General features: G+C 38.9%; 1 protein-coding gene across 1 annotated transcript in view; it reads left to right on the top strand.

Moving 5' to 3' along the window:
* Positions 1-16,765, top strand: part of onecut2 (one cut homeobox 2) — a 60,105-nt gene extending 43,340 nt beyond the window's left edge. Inside the window, exon 2 of the mRNA XM_015943440.3 lies at positions 6,080-16,765. Within this exon, the coding sequence (XP_015798926.1) occupies positions 6,080-6,369 (290 nt within the window). The 3' untranslated portion in view covers positions 6,370-16,765. The remainder of the gene's footprint in view (positions 1-6,079) is intronic.
* The last annotated feature ends 283 nt before the right edge of the window (positions 16,766-17,048 follow it).

The raw sequence follows: 17,048 nt of genomic DNA, 5'->3' as shown, positions 1-17,048 counted from the left end.
CTTTTTTATCAAGCTACAAACCAGAGGCAGAGCAAAAACAATCCAGATTTTTAAAAGTAAACATCTCACATGTGTGAAATTCTCAATACCAACATCTATGCGATTTTACCACATCTGATTAATGTTTTTAGAAAAATTACACATTTATGCCATAAAGGGAAACCTATCACAAACCACTGTAGCATACCAAAAAGCCAAGTATTTCACCAGAATGACCAGAAGTTAACTCTTAACTTACAGGTCGACCTGACACCGTGGTGCCGATATGAAGAAAATAACTTGAGCAAATATTCTTTACATCCTGCGTGCGTCATGAGTCCTCAAGGCTGCAAGACACAGGACTTCCTATCTTTTACTCTCTGAATAAAGTCCATCTTCCCTTGCTCACATAAATTCATTTTAACCTCCATATAATCATATTTTTTGAATGAATAATTAGTTTAAATCCAAAGTGTTAGAATAACGTGTCCTATACTTTACATTGTGGGTTAAAATTAATATTTTTCCTGAAATTATTTATTTTAGATCTTAAATTACACCAGATCAGTATTTGTTGAATTAATAATTTAATCCATCAGTATGAACACAGTAATATCATAATATTATTGCTAATGTTAAACATTTTCACTTCACACTAAGAGTCAACCTCTAAGTATCTGAGTGAGGGAGTGATTTCCTGAGGTCTTTGGTAAACTCGCATTATTAATAAAACCATCTGATGCCATTGTGCAGAGTCTACGATACCTTTGTGTGACATCGCTCTCGGCGGTCTGGAGGAAAGGCAGCCAGGAGTGGTGAGTTTACTGGACGTCGTGGCTACAGGAAACTCAGAGTCGTAGCTCCCTTTGAATTTGGATCTCGCCGGCCATGAGATGCAACCAGGGTCTGCAAGTTTTAGACGTTCCACGTCCGAGACTGTAGTGTCTGATATGACTCGCAAGCGTTGCGGAGCGACCGTGACCTTGGCCAAAAGAGAGGATGGTTCCCAATTCTTGCTCACCTGGTCGGCTGAACCAAGTGAACTGGCGGAGAACTGACTAGATCAGGAAGTGATCTGTTTTCATCAACTGTTGTTAAATTCTGATTTGTTTAAATTTGTCAACAAGTGTAAAGGCGTTACCAAAGACCTCAGGAAATCACTCCCTCACCCACCTGAATAAGCAAACTAGAACATATCAGGACCTGCTGCAGTTTGCTTATCACCATGGAGATGGAGTTGAAGATGCCATCATCCAGCTGCTTCAACCAACCCACTGTCATCTGGACAAAGCAGGCAGCACTGTGAGGGTCATGTTCTTTGATTTCTCTAGTGCATTTAACACAATCCAGCCTGATGTACTTTGCCAGAAACTCCAGAAGACACAGGTGGGGGCCTCAACTATCGCCTGGATTAAAGACTACCTGACAAACAGACCACAGTTTGTGAGGCTGAAGAACTGCACATCAAACCAGGTGATCAGTAGCATTGGAGCACCACAGGGGACTGTACTCTCACCATTTCTTTTCACCCTGTACACCTCAGACTTCCAGTACAAATCAGAGACCTGTCATCTACAGAAACACTCAGATGACTGCAGTTGTCGGGTGGATCAGAGATGGACAGGAAGCTGAGTACAGAGACCTGGTGGAGCGCTTTGTGGCATGGTGTGGAAACAATCATCTGACCTTGAACGTGAACAAAACAAAGGAGATGGTTTTAGACTTCAGAAGAAACAGGGTGGAGTCAAACGCTGTTTCCATCATGGGAGAAGAAGTGGAGGTGGTTGAGGAATACAAATACCTTGGAGTTCACCTGGACAACAGACTGGACTGGAGAAAGAACAGCGAAGCTGTTTACTAGAAGGGACACAGCAGACTGCACTTCTTGAGGACGCTTAGGTCCTTCAATGTCTGTAGCAAGATGCTGCAGATCTTCTACAAGTCTGTTGTTGAGAGTGTAATCTCTTCATCCATCGTCTGTTGGGGTAGCAGCATCAGAAGCAGGGACCTGAAAAGGCTCAACAGCCTAATAAAAAAGGCTGGTTCTGTTCTGGGGATGACTGTGGAACCACTGGAGGAGATGATGCAAAGAAGGATTCTCCAGAGAATCAAGAACATGATGGACAACCCTGAGCGTTCTCTTCACAAGACTGTCCGACAACGGAAGAGTGTCTTCAGTCAGAGGCTTCTTCAGTTTGGCTGCAACACTGACCGCTACTGGAGATCCTTCCTGCCAACAGCCATTGTAATATACAACAACTCTTTGATGACTTGATATATTATTATTATTCTGAGCTACTACAGCAATCAGTTTCCCTCTGGGATTAATAAAGTATTTTTTAATTGAGTTGAAATGAGCGTTTGTTTAATTAGAGTTTATTTTGTGTTAAGGTCGTATTATTTTGATATTGTTGCGGTGAGATTTTTGTTGAATAATAACTCATGCATGAAGCTGCTGTAGGACAGAATATTAATCAGAAGATATCCTAAAATCAGCTAAGGATCACGTCTGTAGAAATTAAATCAAACTGCTTGATGCTTGATTTTATCTGCTGGTTTTTAAACTTTTTATTTGTCGCAAATATTTAAATCAGAATTTATTTGGAACTTTAACCAAAAAAAAGAATGAAATCATCTTTACATCTGCAGCAGAAAAGGTATTGACTTTATTTTAACGTGAATTAGTTATATGGATTTAAATAAGTGTCCATGAAATGGTTTAGATTTAACTGTGAGGAAAATGAAAATTCTTTGACCTTTGGAGGTAAATTCGTCATAAGGAGTATAATCATTTCTCTGAGCGTGAGGCGGAGCAGCCTGCTCCTTAGTGGTGAACGACTGTAGGATGAGTTCAGCGTGTTTTTTTCCGCCCGTTGGTCTGTTAGCTCACAGATCATCCAGCTTCGGCCAAAGTCCAAGATTCTTTCTAAACTTTGAATCAACAAATCTAAAGCAAACAGATTGTTGGACTAAAGAACGCCATGTCCCCGTGATTCATGCCAGTATCGATTACAGCATACAGGAAGGTTAAACAAGATAAAAATGGCCAAACGCACCTCTAAATTATTTACATGAGGCCAAAAAAAATTTTAAATAAAAAAGAACAAGTGAATGCTTAAGGAATAACTTTTCTAAAAATGTGGAAAATTTTTTTACTTATAATATTAATACAGTTAAAAGTTGATGCATAAGGTATCTTCCTTAAAGTAAAACCTAAATAAATATTGTCTTCTTTCACAAACACAGTTTAAAAATGTCAATCCAGGCTAGCTCAACAGCACCACCTGTCAATGACAGCCTGAGCATTCCTCGCTCATTCCCTTTGAGAACCCAGTCCTTCAGACCAGACTAAACAATCACAGAAACACTTGAGATGTGATGATTTGGCGTGTTTCTGTCCAGCTGTTTGTTTAGAGACAAAAACAAGAGCTGCGCTGTGCTGCCGGTATCTGTTGTCAGGCCGCTAAACGGTGTGATAAGAAGCTGAGAGGGATGTCGCCGTGTGTGTGTGTGTGTGTGTGTGTGTGTGTGTGTGTGTGTGTGTTTACAGCCAGGATAGCTTCCCCTTACATAATAGTCGTTACTGAATTGAGTCTTTAACCTGATTCGTATTGATCAGCTGGGCTCTGACTCGTGCATACTTAATTCAAGGAGGTAATCAAATCAAACACACCCAGACCTCCCCCATCCCCCACTACCTCTCGTACAACAATGTGAACGTGTCAACACTGGTCCTCCTATTTATTTCATAATAATGGCCTAAATAGTTCCCAGATGAAGCAGTAGAACAACTCTCTTGCCTTGTTGTTAATAGGTTCTGGGTTCAATTCCCAGTTTTCCTGTATTATTTTAGGTGTAACCCCGCCCCTCACCCAGTCACAACTGGGTTGGGCAGCAGCTCCCCATGACCCTCTGGCCGGTATAGAAAATGGGTGGATACTTTATAAGAACCATTTTTATGTAATTGTTTTGATGCCGGTTGCCTTAAATTGTTGATGCTGTTATGGGGTAGAGTGGAAAATAGTTTTAAAAAGAAAACACTTAAAAGGACTTGAGTAAAAACTGTAGTTTCTAGAATGTTCCACCCTCAGTAACGGCGGTCCTGTATGAAGTCGAAGATGCACCACTGACCAGTGTTTCATCCCTGCATTTCTGAAATATTTACTTGTTAATTAGCCTAGTGAACTAGACCAAATTCTTGCTTTGCAAAGTTTGGTCTAGGCACGCTCCATTGGAACCTCCACAGCTCCTACCAGGACTCTGGCTAGCCAATCACAGCTCTCTAGAGGGGTTTCAAACACATAAAGAGCTGTGGTTGGTCCATAATGGTGGGCCAATCATAGTGGTCTATCTGCTTAGTGAACAAATCACAGAGCTTTATCCGCTTTGTGGGTCAATCAGGGCACTCTATATGCCTGGTGGGTGGGATGATGCAACAGAGTGAAACAAGAGTATATCACATTCATTGTCCAATGGAATGTGGAGATCATTTGAAAGACAACGGTAGAACCCGCCCCACAACCGAGAGCCGTCAATGGAGCATGGCCAGACTAAATAATACATTTATTTAGTCTGGCTTGCCAGGCTACTTGTTAATAGGACTGGACAATAAATCAAAATTGTATATCGTTATTGAAGTTTCTGCCTCTAACCCATGTCAATAAATTCAATCATTTGAAAAATGAAAACATGTGTGAAGGTTGGCAACAGTCATGTCCCATTAAAAAGCTGTCCCACCACGAGTCACGTGTCAGCATGACTCAATAAGATACACGTGACAGCCCCATCTAGTGGACAACCTTTGTGTCTATGCATACATGTAGTTATCGTACATGTAGTTATCGTACACATAGTTATCGTCCACGTAGTTATCGTTCATGTAGTTTTCGTCCATGTAGTTATCGTACATGTAGTTATCGTTCATGAAGTTATCGTACATGTAGTAATCGTCCACGTGGTTATCGTCCACGTGGTTATCGTACACGTAGTTATCGTCCACGTAGTTATCGTTCATGTAGTTATCGTCCATGTAGTTATCGTACATGTAGTTATCGTACATGTAGTTATCCTTCATGTAGTTATCCTTCATGTAGTTATCCTTCATGTAGTTATCCTTCATGTAGTTATCGTACATGTAGTTATCGTACATGTAGTTATCGTTCATGTAGTTATCCTTCATGTAGTTATCCTTCATGTAGTTATCCTTCATGTAGTTATCGTACATGTAGTTATCGTACATGTAGTTATTGTTCATGTAGTTATCCTTCATGTAGTTATCGTACATGCAGTTATCCTTCATGTAGTTATCGTACACTAGGTTATCGTCCACATAGTTATCGTCCACGTAGTTATCGTCCATGTAGTTATCGTTCATGTAGTTATCGTACACGTAGCTATCGTCCACGTAGTTATCGTCCACGTAGTTATCGTCCACGTAGTTATCGTCCATGTAGTTATCGTTCATGTAGTTATCGTTCCTGTAGTTATCCTTCATGTAGTTATGTTTATGTTTATGTGCTTAGCAGACGCTTTTACCAAAAGCGACTTACAATTTATTTATTTTTTGTTATCGTACATGTAGTTATCATACATGTAGTTATCGTTCATGTAGTTATCCTTCATGTAGTTATCCTTCATGTAGTTATCGTACATGTAGTTATCGTACACGTAGTTATCGTCCACGTAGTTATCGTCCATGTAGTTATCGTTCATGTAGTTATCGTTCATGTGGTTATCCTTCATGTAGTTATCGTACATGTAGTTATCGCTCATGTAGTTATCATCCATGTAGTAATCGTCCATGTAGTTATCTACATGTATTGTTATCTACATGTATTGTTATCGTACATGTATTGTTATCGTACATGTATTGTTATTGTACATGTATTGTTATCGAAGTGAAATCCTCAACATATGAGGATATTGATTCCACCCAGCCCTACTTGTGAATTAAAACTACAAATTCACAACAGGAGCTTTTTAGATCGGTTCTACAAAAAAAATTATTTAAACTTTTTTATGTTTATTTATTCAAAAACAAACACTAAAACTCTGTTCTTTGTTCTTTTCCCCAAAACCCTTTTTCCTTTGTGCTGCTTAGCGTGTAAACGGAAGGAGCAGGACACAGCGAAGGATCGCAACAACACACCAAAGAAGTCGCGGCTCGTCTTTACCGACTTGCAGCGGCGCACCCTGTTGGCCATCTTCAAGGAGAACAAACGGCCATCCAAGGAGATGCAGCTCACAATCTCGCAGCAGCTGGGCCTCGAACTCACCACTGTAAGCAACTTCTTCATGAATGCCCGTCGCCGGAGCCTGGACAAATGGACAGATGACGGAGCCAGCCCTGGGGCACTGTCCTCAGCGTCCAGCACTTGTACCAAAGCATGATGGGAGACAGCGAGGTTAAGAGGAGGGAGGGGAGCAATGGGGAGGGGTCTTCACTGGATTCAGTGGAGACACTGGGATGGATTGGGGGAGTGGGTCGACGTTTCATCCGGTCAAAACGGGGCGGAACACCAAACCTTTTTTTTTTTCACTGAGGGTGACAAACTGAGAGGGGCTGCTCACTGCCACGACTTGTAGCCAAATCGCCTTTTGCAAAATTATCATACGTCCATAAAGAAAGCTGAAGGGTAAAACCATCTAGAAACCAACAAATCTCACTGGGGGACCTTTTGAATCATGGACTTTCACTGCTGATGTCTCCTTTAGGATAACAGGCTGACACTCTAGCCCAAAAACCAAAGACTAGAAGACAATGTATGTTTTCTATTATGCAATATAAGCTAGGAAACAACCAAACATGAAACCAAGGAAAGCTTTATGACTGCAGAATGTGATGGAAGCTCTGGGATATTAACATTTTCTGTGGAAATTTTGGTTTATTCTAGCCCTTAAATATCCAAAGACTCTTCAGTTTGGGGCAGGGTTTTCATTCAGGAGGTTTTCAGAAAACGCACAGCTTACATTTGGAAAACTGTTGGATTTTAAACAGAGACTTTGGGCCAAACACAGGTCATTTCAGGATGCTGAATAGTTTTAATGAATCAGAATTCAAGATGGTTCCCAAACCCTCAATGCCATCATCTGTCCTACACTCAATGATTTGACTCTTTAAAGAAGGTAGCATGAGCTTTCGAAGTAAGAAAACGGCAAAATATGCAAGCACAAACATTTGCACCAAAGCACTCATCCGACAGAAATTTAGTACAAGCTTTCTCGGCATATTTAGCGTTCAGTGGAGTATTTTTGTGACATGTGTACGTGAGCACAATCTTGAAGCACATTTTCTTTGCAATAGAACCGGGGCTAACAGCCGAGCCGAGTGGGCTTTGCATCTTAGAAAAACTCAGGATGCCATATTTTCTAAAAAGTGGCTGAAATCCATTCGGCATGTGTCACATCATGGTGTAACGTACAAACACGTATATTCATAAAAATACAACTTGATTTTACATAAACAAATGCAACTTTAAAGAGTCATTTCCTGAAAGTTTTACCAAAGTCTCCACCGTGACCAAACCCAATTCCCCGGGCATTTCTAATCAAAACTCATTCAAGAAGGCGGCCCCTTTTCAGAGCATCCTGGTTTTAGTTGTTGCTCTAGTTTTAGATTTTTTTTAGCGATAAAATGTGTGATAAATAAACTGACGGATAGTTGGTTAAAAAATCTGGTAGCCAATCTTCAAAAAACACCATTTGTAAAGGAAACATTTAGTTATTTTTCTACAAAATTCCCAATCCTTTGCCAATAGAATGTTTCTACAAATAAAAATATAACTAGTTTTTCTAACCATTTTAATATGTTAGCGTCGTGATGAAAAAGTAGTTTTCCTCAGACAGAAAGCCAGGAATTTTTTTCTTACCAAAAACCCAATTTTCAAGCTACAGATACTTGGTCAATAATTTAAATTTTTTTTTTCAAAAGTTTAAATTCAGACGTGTTTTTTTCTTTTTATAGAATATTTTTATGATAAAAAATGTTCTGAATAAACTTTTGACTTAAAATATTCCCTAAAGCCAAGATGCTTTTGAAAACGTCCAGCTGCCATTAAAACATGACCCAACATTTCCATCACAATTAAACGGTAGAACAGAGAGACCACCTGAACTACTGGAGGACAAACTTTCTAGGCGAATCAGGGCCTTTGTAATAGTTAAAGAGGACAATCTAAAGACGATGCCTGTAAAGTTTGTCCCTCATCGAGATTCAGCTGTCTCAACGTTGCAAACAAAGGATTTAAATAAATATTCAGCCATAAACTTTAAATAATCCTTGTTTTTTTTCTTTATTTGTTAGACTGTACAGACTTATGTAAATACCAACGCAGCCAATACACTCAACAACATCACCTCCAGCTCTGTTTTAGCAGTCTTTACTTTCAACTATCACCTCATTAATCATCTTTCATTCAAGCTATCAAACCAAAAAGAAAATCTAACCAAAGCAAAGGCGTCAGTCAGCAGCCCCTCCTTAGAAAACTCCAGGCTTAGACTTGGCCTGGTTAAAGGCAGCCAAAGGCTTTACGAACATTTTAAACAAAATAAGGACACTTGAGACTTTTTCTATTTATTGAAAAATCGAAACCAAAGAAAACCTTTTTCTGCACCTAACTGTTCCAACAAATGGAAAAAAACCTTACTCAAGATGGAAAAGAATTATTCCAAAAAAAGGATAAAAAAGAATGGCGGCAACGATGTCAAGGAAGAAGAGATGGAAGGAAAGGACGACATTGCGGAAGAGGTGAAGTAGCTTTGTTCAGTCTGATGCTGCATCAAGTGGGCTTTAACGGGAAGCAAGCTGGGGACTGAAAAGGGTATAAAAAAAAAAAGAAAAAACACACGGGAAGGAGGGACGAAACCAAAAATACCGTCACCCATTTTCTTCTCTCCGACTCACCAAAAAGGCAGAACATTAATGTGTCTCTCACAGTTGAAGAGTGTCTTTAACGTGTGCCTATGCAGTTTTTCAAAGAAAAAAATAACAAAATGGAAAAAAAAAACGGTTAAAAGAACAACAGAAACCTCATCAGCTAACAAACCAAAGATTCACCGTTAACTCCGGTAGCAGTTTTCCTCCCCCCCACCCCCCCAACCGGGGAATTCACACTCCAGGAGGGGACACATCTACAGCGCGATGCTAATGATGCTAACGGTGTGCTGTGGGTATTAATGATGTTAACCTACTAAAACTTTCCATGAGAGCAACAAAATTTGTTTACTGCATTTGTGAAATAGTACAGTTAGCTTTAGCCCAATTAAATTCCATTAAACTCTTCTTTAGAATGTTTTTCCCAGTGCTACATGATTAGCCCGTAAGCTAATTAGCTCATTAATGTTTATTTTACTGCAAAGCACTTTTATTGCAAAAACATGAACACATTTTAGTGTAATTGGTTTCTACGTATGCATGAAAAAACAGCCATGATACGTTTTAATCCAAATCTTTTAGCTAAAGCTTACATCCAACAATTGTCAGCTGTGGAGACAGAAGCTGCTAAAAGCTCTAGGCTTTGATCATATTTGATTTTGGTGAATTAGGAATAACCTTTCAAAAAGGCTTCATCAAAATTAACTTTTCCTTTCATTTTTCTTTTAAATTTCTACAGAATAATACACTGGTAAAGGAGTGACAGTGTTACGCTAACTGACATGTGCAGTGCATACCAAAGATTTCCTGCTGTGCTGGCGGTAGTGTACGGTTACTACCTTTTCCCGTGTTTAATCAGGTTGGACACATTCATTTATTTACCTTCAAGTCTTTAATTCATTCACATTTAAACCTAAACATTAATTTGATGACAGCCAAAGTCAAGTTTGTTTAAGCTTCTTTTTAAAACTACTAACTGTGGCTTCAACAAGTCATCTCCATGCCGTGTTTTTGTTCTGCTTAGCAACTGAACCAGGTTCACTTGCTGTGCGGATTGAAGTCACCTGGTTTAGTTGCTGAGCTGAAGAAAAACATGGGGTGTTTCTCAATGCCAGGGAACCTTGTCTTGATGTCTTGGCCTCGCATGGGTTGCCTAGGAGATACGTCATCGGGAGCCGCCAAGACGTGTTCCAATGTTCATGTTCTACCGAGGCGCGCGTTTTCCGTTTGTTAACCGTTTAGCTAGTTGTGCGAGGATACACAGGAGGTGTCTTGTAGCCTAGCCTTGGTCAAAAATTACCCACAATACACCGCGGTATTTTCAAAAGGACGGCGGATGAGAAGCCGGCAGCTACTTCGGGGAAAATTTTCAAGTTTAAAAGTAAGTCAGCTAATTTAAAATGTTTTTTTTAGATACAAATAAGTTATCTATGGTTGGTTAGTTGCTTAGTAGTTGCAGCTTTGGTGGCTAGCAGGTAGTAACTCGCTTATATTCTTAATTTAATAAAACACAATTTAAAAAGTAAAAGGCTCATTATAAATTTATATTGAAACTAATACGTATAAAATATAACGTTATCTCCCGTGATGTTACGTGATGGCCGTGGAAGCCGCAGTCACGTGATGCAAGTCTGTTCCATTTGCCCGTTTTCTTTGGCAGGACGGTGTCCTCGTAAGCAAGACACCTGGCCTCGCAAGACATCGCCTCACATGGCCAGGCGCCTTGACACTGAGAAACACCCATGGCATGGAGATGACGTGTTGTTGCCACAATTCCCCCATCTCTGCTACTAATGGCAAGGCTAGCTTAAAACTACCACAATTGTTATTTACCTGTGAGAAATTTAACAGTAGAAAGCAAAGTCTTAAAAAGCTTTAGACTTTTTCCCCTTAAAATAAGTTGCTCCTCTTTCCTAACTGGGAATATTCAAATCAACCAACAGCAAGCGTTTAAAAATGTCTTTAGCACAGCACAGTTTGTTCAAGTTGCCATGCTGGAGAAAAAACCTCCAAAGGGAGTGCTGATCGAACATGAAAATATTAATAGCTCACTCTTCGGGGGGGGAGGAACGACGCTGATCCTTATGACATGAAACAAAACCAAATAAAACACCAAATCCATAACTGCTGAGAGAAACTGCTAAAAAGTCGGTCAAATAGCTTTATCTTTAGTTTTCTCTCTGTTTTTCTGTATGTAAAGCTTCTAGTCCAAAGAGAAACTCCACCCGCCTGGCTCCGCCATCTTGCTGGCCACGCCCAATGGAGGGGCGTGGATTTTGGCTCAGGGGGGTGGGGGCCATTTTTTCATTCCCACTTGCAGTTCTGTCTAGATGTAAAAGAGGATAAACCTGCCAGATGAAAAATAAAAGGTGAGAAAACAGAAGAATACGAAACCAAAAACTGTTCACTTCGGTGAGGTTTTCATCGCTTGTTTTTAAGGTTGTTGTTGTATTTTTTTTTTTGACAATTACAAACACTATGGTACTTCCTAGGTTTTTGCAATATGTGATTACTTTTTTACTGTGATATACATTTTTTTTTAATTGTGAAGTAATTTAAGCGAACAAATTTTGTTGCCAAATCTCCCTCCGTACCCTTTTCCCCTTAATGCCGATTAGCTTTGCCAAAGTTTACATGGTTTGTTCTCTTTTCTTTCTGTTTGATGCCATATTTATTTACGAGGTGTTTTAGAACACACTAGTTTTATACTTCCTGATAATTTAATGTTATTTAATTAGATGTAATTGTTTTTTTATTAATATTTATGAGTATTTAAGAATGATAGTTGCATCAAAGATGCAGTGCTTATGCCAAGCCTGTTAATTTATTTTTAGTTAATTTTATGAAGCAAATGAAACGTGGTGTTATGAATGTTTAGATTTACTGTCAGAACAATGTAGGAATGTCCGATTAGACTCGAGTACTTCTGAATGTCAACGCTTGCTTTTAGCCACTCTAGTTTTTCTATTCTGTTTTATTTGATTTACCCTGGTAATGATGAGTCTCCTGATAAGAAGTAATGTTCTGCTGAATTATGAGCAACGCATCTGTTTCTCTTTACTCAATCGGGATTCTTCAGACACAAACTGCTGATTTTGTTTTGTTTTTAGTGCATTTGCATTTTGCCGACCATTGTCGAACAAGCAATGAACTTCTGACTGATGTTGGTGACACTTGATCAGGTGAAAAGGGGCCACATGTTGTTCTAAACCGACCCACCAAAGAGAATTTGGAGAGGCCAATGACCTGTGTTTCCATCCACGCTGCTCATGCGCCGGTTAAAATCGGAACCTTTGGGAAAAATCTCTAAAAATCCACAAAGAAATTTGTGAGGAGCTTAAAAGGTAGAGGTCAAATAAAAGCTTGACTTTTGCTCTAAAGAGCACATTTTAAAACACTCGTGCAGATTAAGCGGGATTGCTTTTGTTTGTGCTGTACGTTATGGTAAACAGGAAGTGATGTATACATCACGTTATAATCAAGCCGGCTGTATGCGACGGCGTGAATGCAGACACACCCACTTGTTTTCAACTGAGGCATCCCTTAAAGCGAGCTGCTTCCAAGACGGACCTTGTCTGTGTGTAAAAAGTATTAAAAAAACAACCCTAACCATCTATTTGAGTAGTGAGAACCAAAGAGGCTACCTCACTGACTTTCCATTTGTCCTTTTAATCGTGTTGATGAAACCAAAGAAACCAAAGATTTGTTTCCTCTGCAGGACGGCCTGCGCACAGTTACAAGCTTTTCTGCTTCTTTTTTTTCCCCCTCTTTGTGTTTTTTAGGTTTTCTGTCTCGGTTTCCTCTTCTAAAATCATAAGTGTGAAGAGCGGCGAGACAGCGGTCAGTTCATTTGACTTGAGCCAAAGTATTAAAAGAGAAAAACATCATTTAGTTTGAGAAAAATCTGCAACAAAAGCCAAAACAAGGAAGGTTCTTTAACAAGGAGTCGCTTCGTAGATGTCTGGATGAGACGAGCACTCTTTGTTCGAACCCACACCTTGTTTCTTTACAATCAGCCAGCTTTTCAGACCGTTTTTAATTGGACAAACTGTTTTCTGCTAACTTTGGCTCTGCGTAGCAACCGCTATGATGCCACTACGCTCAACAGGTTCCCTTTTAGAGGGAATGTCTGGTTGGGAATAAAAAAACAGCTTCACACTCATAACATCTTTCCCAGCTCCTTAAAATTAGCATTAAAAAATTCCCATAATATGCCAACAATGGTTTTTTCTTAAGCACAACCCAGCTCCTGTAACAAAAGCTAAAACTGACTCATTTTACGTTAAATATTTACTGGACCAGATTTTAGGTTTTGGAAAACATCCGATGGACTTCGGTTTTTTAGATTAGGCAGCATGAATGTCTTCTGTGGCCAGGATGGACTATTTGTTGGCATTGTTGTGATAGCAGCAGTATTAGCTAGCTTCAACGAGGGTCCAAGGCCTACCTTTTTTTTCTATGAAGGCTGGCGTTGCACTGTATCACACTTTATTTGCTTGCAGAGAAGTCCAGCTAGCTGAGATATTGGTAGCAGGAAGGCTACTGCTGGTGTGGTGGTAGCTCCACTGTGGGACCAACTTAGCTGACATGTTTTGATGTTCACTGCCGCCTTCGTCTGAGCAACCCTAAATACTTTACTCGTTTCTGTTTCGATATAAAATACTTGACAAGCAGCACAAATAGTGGCGTTTAGACACGGCGAGGCTTACGCAGCATTAATCGGTGGTTAGGTGTTTGTGTACAGTTGTAGAATAAAATTATTTTTGTGTTCAGGCACCACACAATTAGGGAACATGAATCCTTGGTTAGTTGTGTTTTTGATCAGGCTGCAGAGGAAGAACCAGAAAACCTTTAGTTGAATGGCAACAAAAAGACTAACAACGTTAGATGCAAATGTCACCCCAACCCAAGCAAGGCAAGGCAAGGTTCCATTTTCTAAAACAAAAATGGAACCTTGCCTTGCTTAAAGAGTAAGTCACCCCCTACCAGAGTATCACTCCACTCCCACTTCCTGTTTGACAAATGCAACAAATGCAGTTGCCTAGCAGACCGAGAGGGCGGAGCCACTAACAAATACACAAACAGGCTCACAACGACACTGTGACATCATAGCGTCCTAGGGTACCTCTTAGCCAATAGCGATGGCAGATTTAAATTGAAATGCAGCGCAGAGTTTTTACCTGACAACGGCACAACACTGACAGTTTTAGGCAGAAAATTTTAATTTTAACTAAAATGCACTAAAGTGCAAAACTATTGACTACACGTGTCTGCAGCACGATTAGACACACATTTATATAGTTTATCAGGGGAAAAAAAGAGTTGATTTGGGGGTGACTTGCTCTTTAAGAGTCAAAAACTCTAAATTCTGCTTTAAATGTTGTAGACCCGTAAAGACATAAACATTTTAAAGGTCTGAGCTGAATATTAGATCCTTTCTTCCTGTTCCAACTTTCTCATATTTCATTTCTGCTAGGCTGAACTTTTCTCTGAAGTTTTATTATTTTATTTTATTGTACTTTTAAACAGCACCTGAAACCAAAATAAACAATCTTACATTCATTTCTGGAACAATAAATAAATGTGGAGTGAAAAAAGGATTTTTTTAACACATAAGCAGCCATAAAACGGTTTTCTGAATTCACTAAAGCAACGTTTTCTGATTGCTACCAAAATCGTATTCACATAAATAGTAAAGAAACATTTTTACCTTTTTATTACGAATATTTCATATTTTTAAACAAAGTACTAAAGAGTTTTCTCATTACTCTTTACTCACTTCCACTATCATGACAATCGTAGTAAAATGATTCCAAACTGCAGGGAAAGGGATGTTGTATTGCAATTAAAACCTATTTTAAGCTGTGAAAATCAGCCGTTTTATGCTGGAGCTGACCTAATTCCTGAAATCAGTATTCAAACAGGTTTTGTTGCAGCTTTTTCTCATTTTTCTTTCCTTTTCTGGCGGTTAAGAAGCAGAAAAAAGCTGTGACTTGTGCGCAGACCTGGCGTTCTTCATCAAACTGTTGCAGAAATACCTCATAGACACTAGTGTTAGACGACGTTCTATTAGTCATAAGTTATTCACTTGTTCTACTTCCTTTTTTAGAAACTGTAACTTTAAGAAACCAATGTGGGGGAAAAGCTTTATACGTTTTTAAGTTGTGATGTTTTGTGGTGGTGAAAGATGCGCCAATACCAAAAATACGAACTGCTTGTTGTATTCTCAGCTCTTCTTCTTCTTGATGTATTGATGTTCGTCTCTCTGTCCCACCTGCCACGGACGGAGGAATACATCCTTTAAAATCATTACTTTGGTCTGTTTTTGATTTACATCCCATCATGGATATATTTTGGGATTGGGAACATCCCTGGAATGATGCCGAAGAGGGTTTTCCTCTCTTTCTTGCATCACATCGCGCTGTATTAGCTGGTTTTAGCTAACGCACCGATTCCAAACATTCACCCTTTTTTACTCATTTTCCTGTTTTATTCCCAACGCTATACACCATAAACTCAAACATTTGTTTGTGACCTTTGACCTGCTGAAAGCTTTAACTAAAGTAAGTTGTTAGCATCTATGCTAATAGTTTATGGGTAATTGGGAACCAGTCGGCCTTTGAGTGTTTAAAAAAGCAGCCAGACAAAAACATTTAATTTCATTTATTCACTTAAAACAAAAAAAATTATGTTCAAATGAGTGAAAACATTTAGTACTGGACATATTTTTATGTTGTTTTTATTGAAACTGAGTTTGACAATAAAAAAGACATGTGATTAGAGAACTTTACAAATTAAAAACACAAATCCTTCAAAATTCTTGAAAGCTCTAATCGCAATCTCAACATGTTGGCTGCAAAACAAAGATTTGCCTGATTGGTTTTACTTAAAATAAAATAACTTCACCTTTAAATGAACTAAAAGCCTGATTTACGTTTGTCCTCTAGAGGCCAGTAAAGAGCATTTTACTGCAGATAGAGCAGAACAACGGCGCTTTGAACAACAAGAAAAACAAAAACTTTTTTTTATCTGGCAGTTTGAGTCAAACGATAAAAATGTTCTTTTATGTTTTAGTTTAAGTGAATTTAACATTTTTATCAACACGCCGCTGTGAATTAAAAGTGTTTAAAGTGTCTGTAAACCCGAGATTTCAACCTTAAGATGAACAAATGTGATTTAAGCTCCATACTTGGAACCAGTGTTGAATTTTATTCAGTGTCACTAAAAAAAAAAAAACGATAACTTTTGTTTCAGTTTCTTCTAGATTCCTGATTTGATCTTGAGTTTAATTCAGTAACAGCTTTTATTGTTTATTTTCTTCATGTGAAAAAAATTCACTTGTTTTTATATAATTATTGCACTAATTTATCTGAATGAACGTTAAAGTTTGGGAGAACCGAAACCACGAGACTGGCTCAGGTGCAGAATTCCTGTAACATTACATTTTTTAAATGTTCCATTGGAATTTTTATCCTAACCAACTAAACAGAAACAGAAGGGAAAAGCAGCTTTTAGAACTTAAAAGGAAGTAAATAAACAAAAGAATAAAAGTAGTTTGATTCCGGAAGCAGCGACACCAACAGTCAGAGGTCAGAGGTCAATCTGGCAGATCTGTGATGCTTGTTTTTTGTTTACATCAGTCATCTTAAAAAATAACACCTAAATGTTTACCAAAACTTGTCCTTAGTTCTGCTTCTTAATTCAATTGTTTCAATATTTTTCTACCGATCAAAAGTCATAACTGTTTGTTTTTGTTATTTTAGTTTGGTTTCGAGCAGAAAAGAGAAGTGACTGCAAGCTTGTGTGGAATAAAATGATCAAAGGGAGATATTTGGGATTAATGATGTTCCACTCGATGTATAAAAGAAGAAAAAAAATCAATAAAGGAATCACTCTGGTCTTCTCCATGTCAAACCGATTCTCTCTTTATTCCTGCTGCAAAATCCAAGCAGATTTTTATCTTCAGCATTTTCACAAATCCTCCCTGGATGTTGAATGTGACGTTCCCACAATCCCACTGAGCTCCGCATCAGTGACTGTTAGTGAGGCTGACCGGCTCACATGGGGCACAACGTGGACACGTGTCCTACGTGGACGTTCATGCAAATTGTCTTTCTCCATTTTTCCTCACAGCCTGTCAGAATTGTCTCCTTTGATGTGAAAAAGTCTCACGTGTGAAATGCCAGATTCTCTTCAC

This window comes from Nothobranchius furzeri, chromosome 6 (genome assembly GCF_043380555.1).
Source record: "Nothobranchius furzeri strain GRZ-AD chromosome 6, NfurGRZ-RIMD1, whole genome shotgun sequence".
Lineage (NCBI taxonomy): Eukaryota > Metazoa > Chordata > Actinopteri > Cyprinodontiformes > Nothobranchiidae > Nothobranchius > Nothobranchius furzeri.
This window is presented reverse-complemented; position numbering and strand designations above follow the sequence as displayed.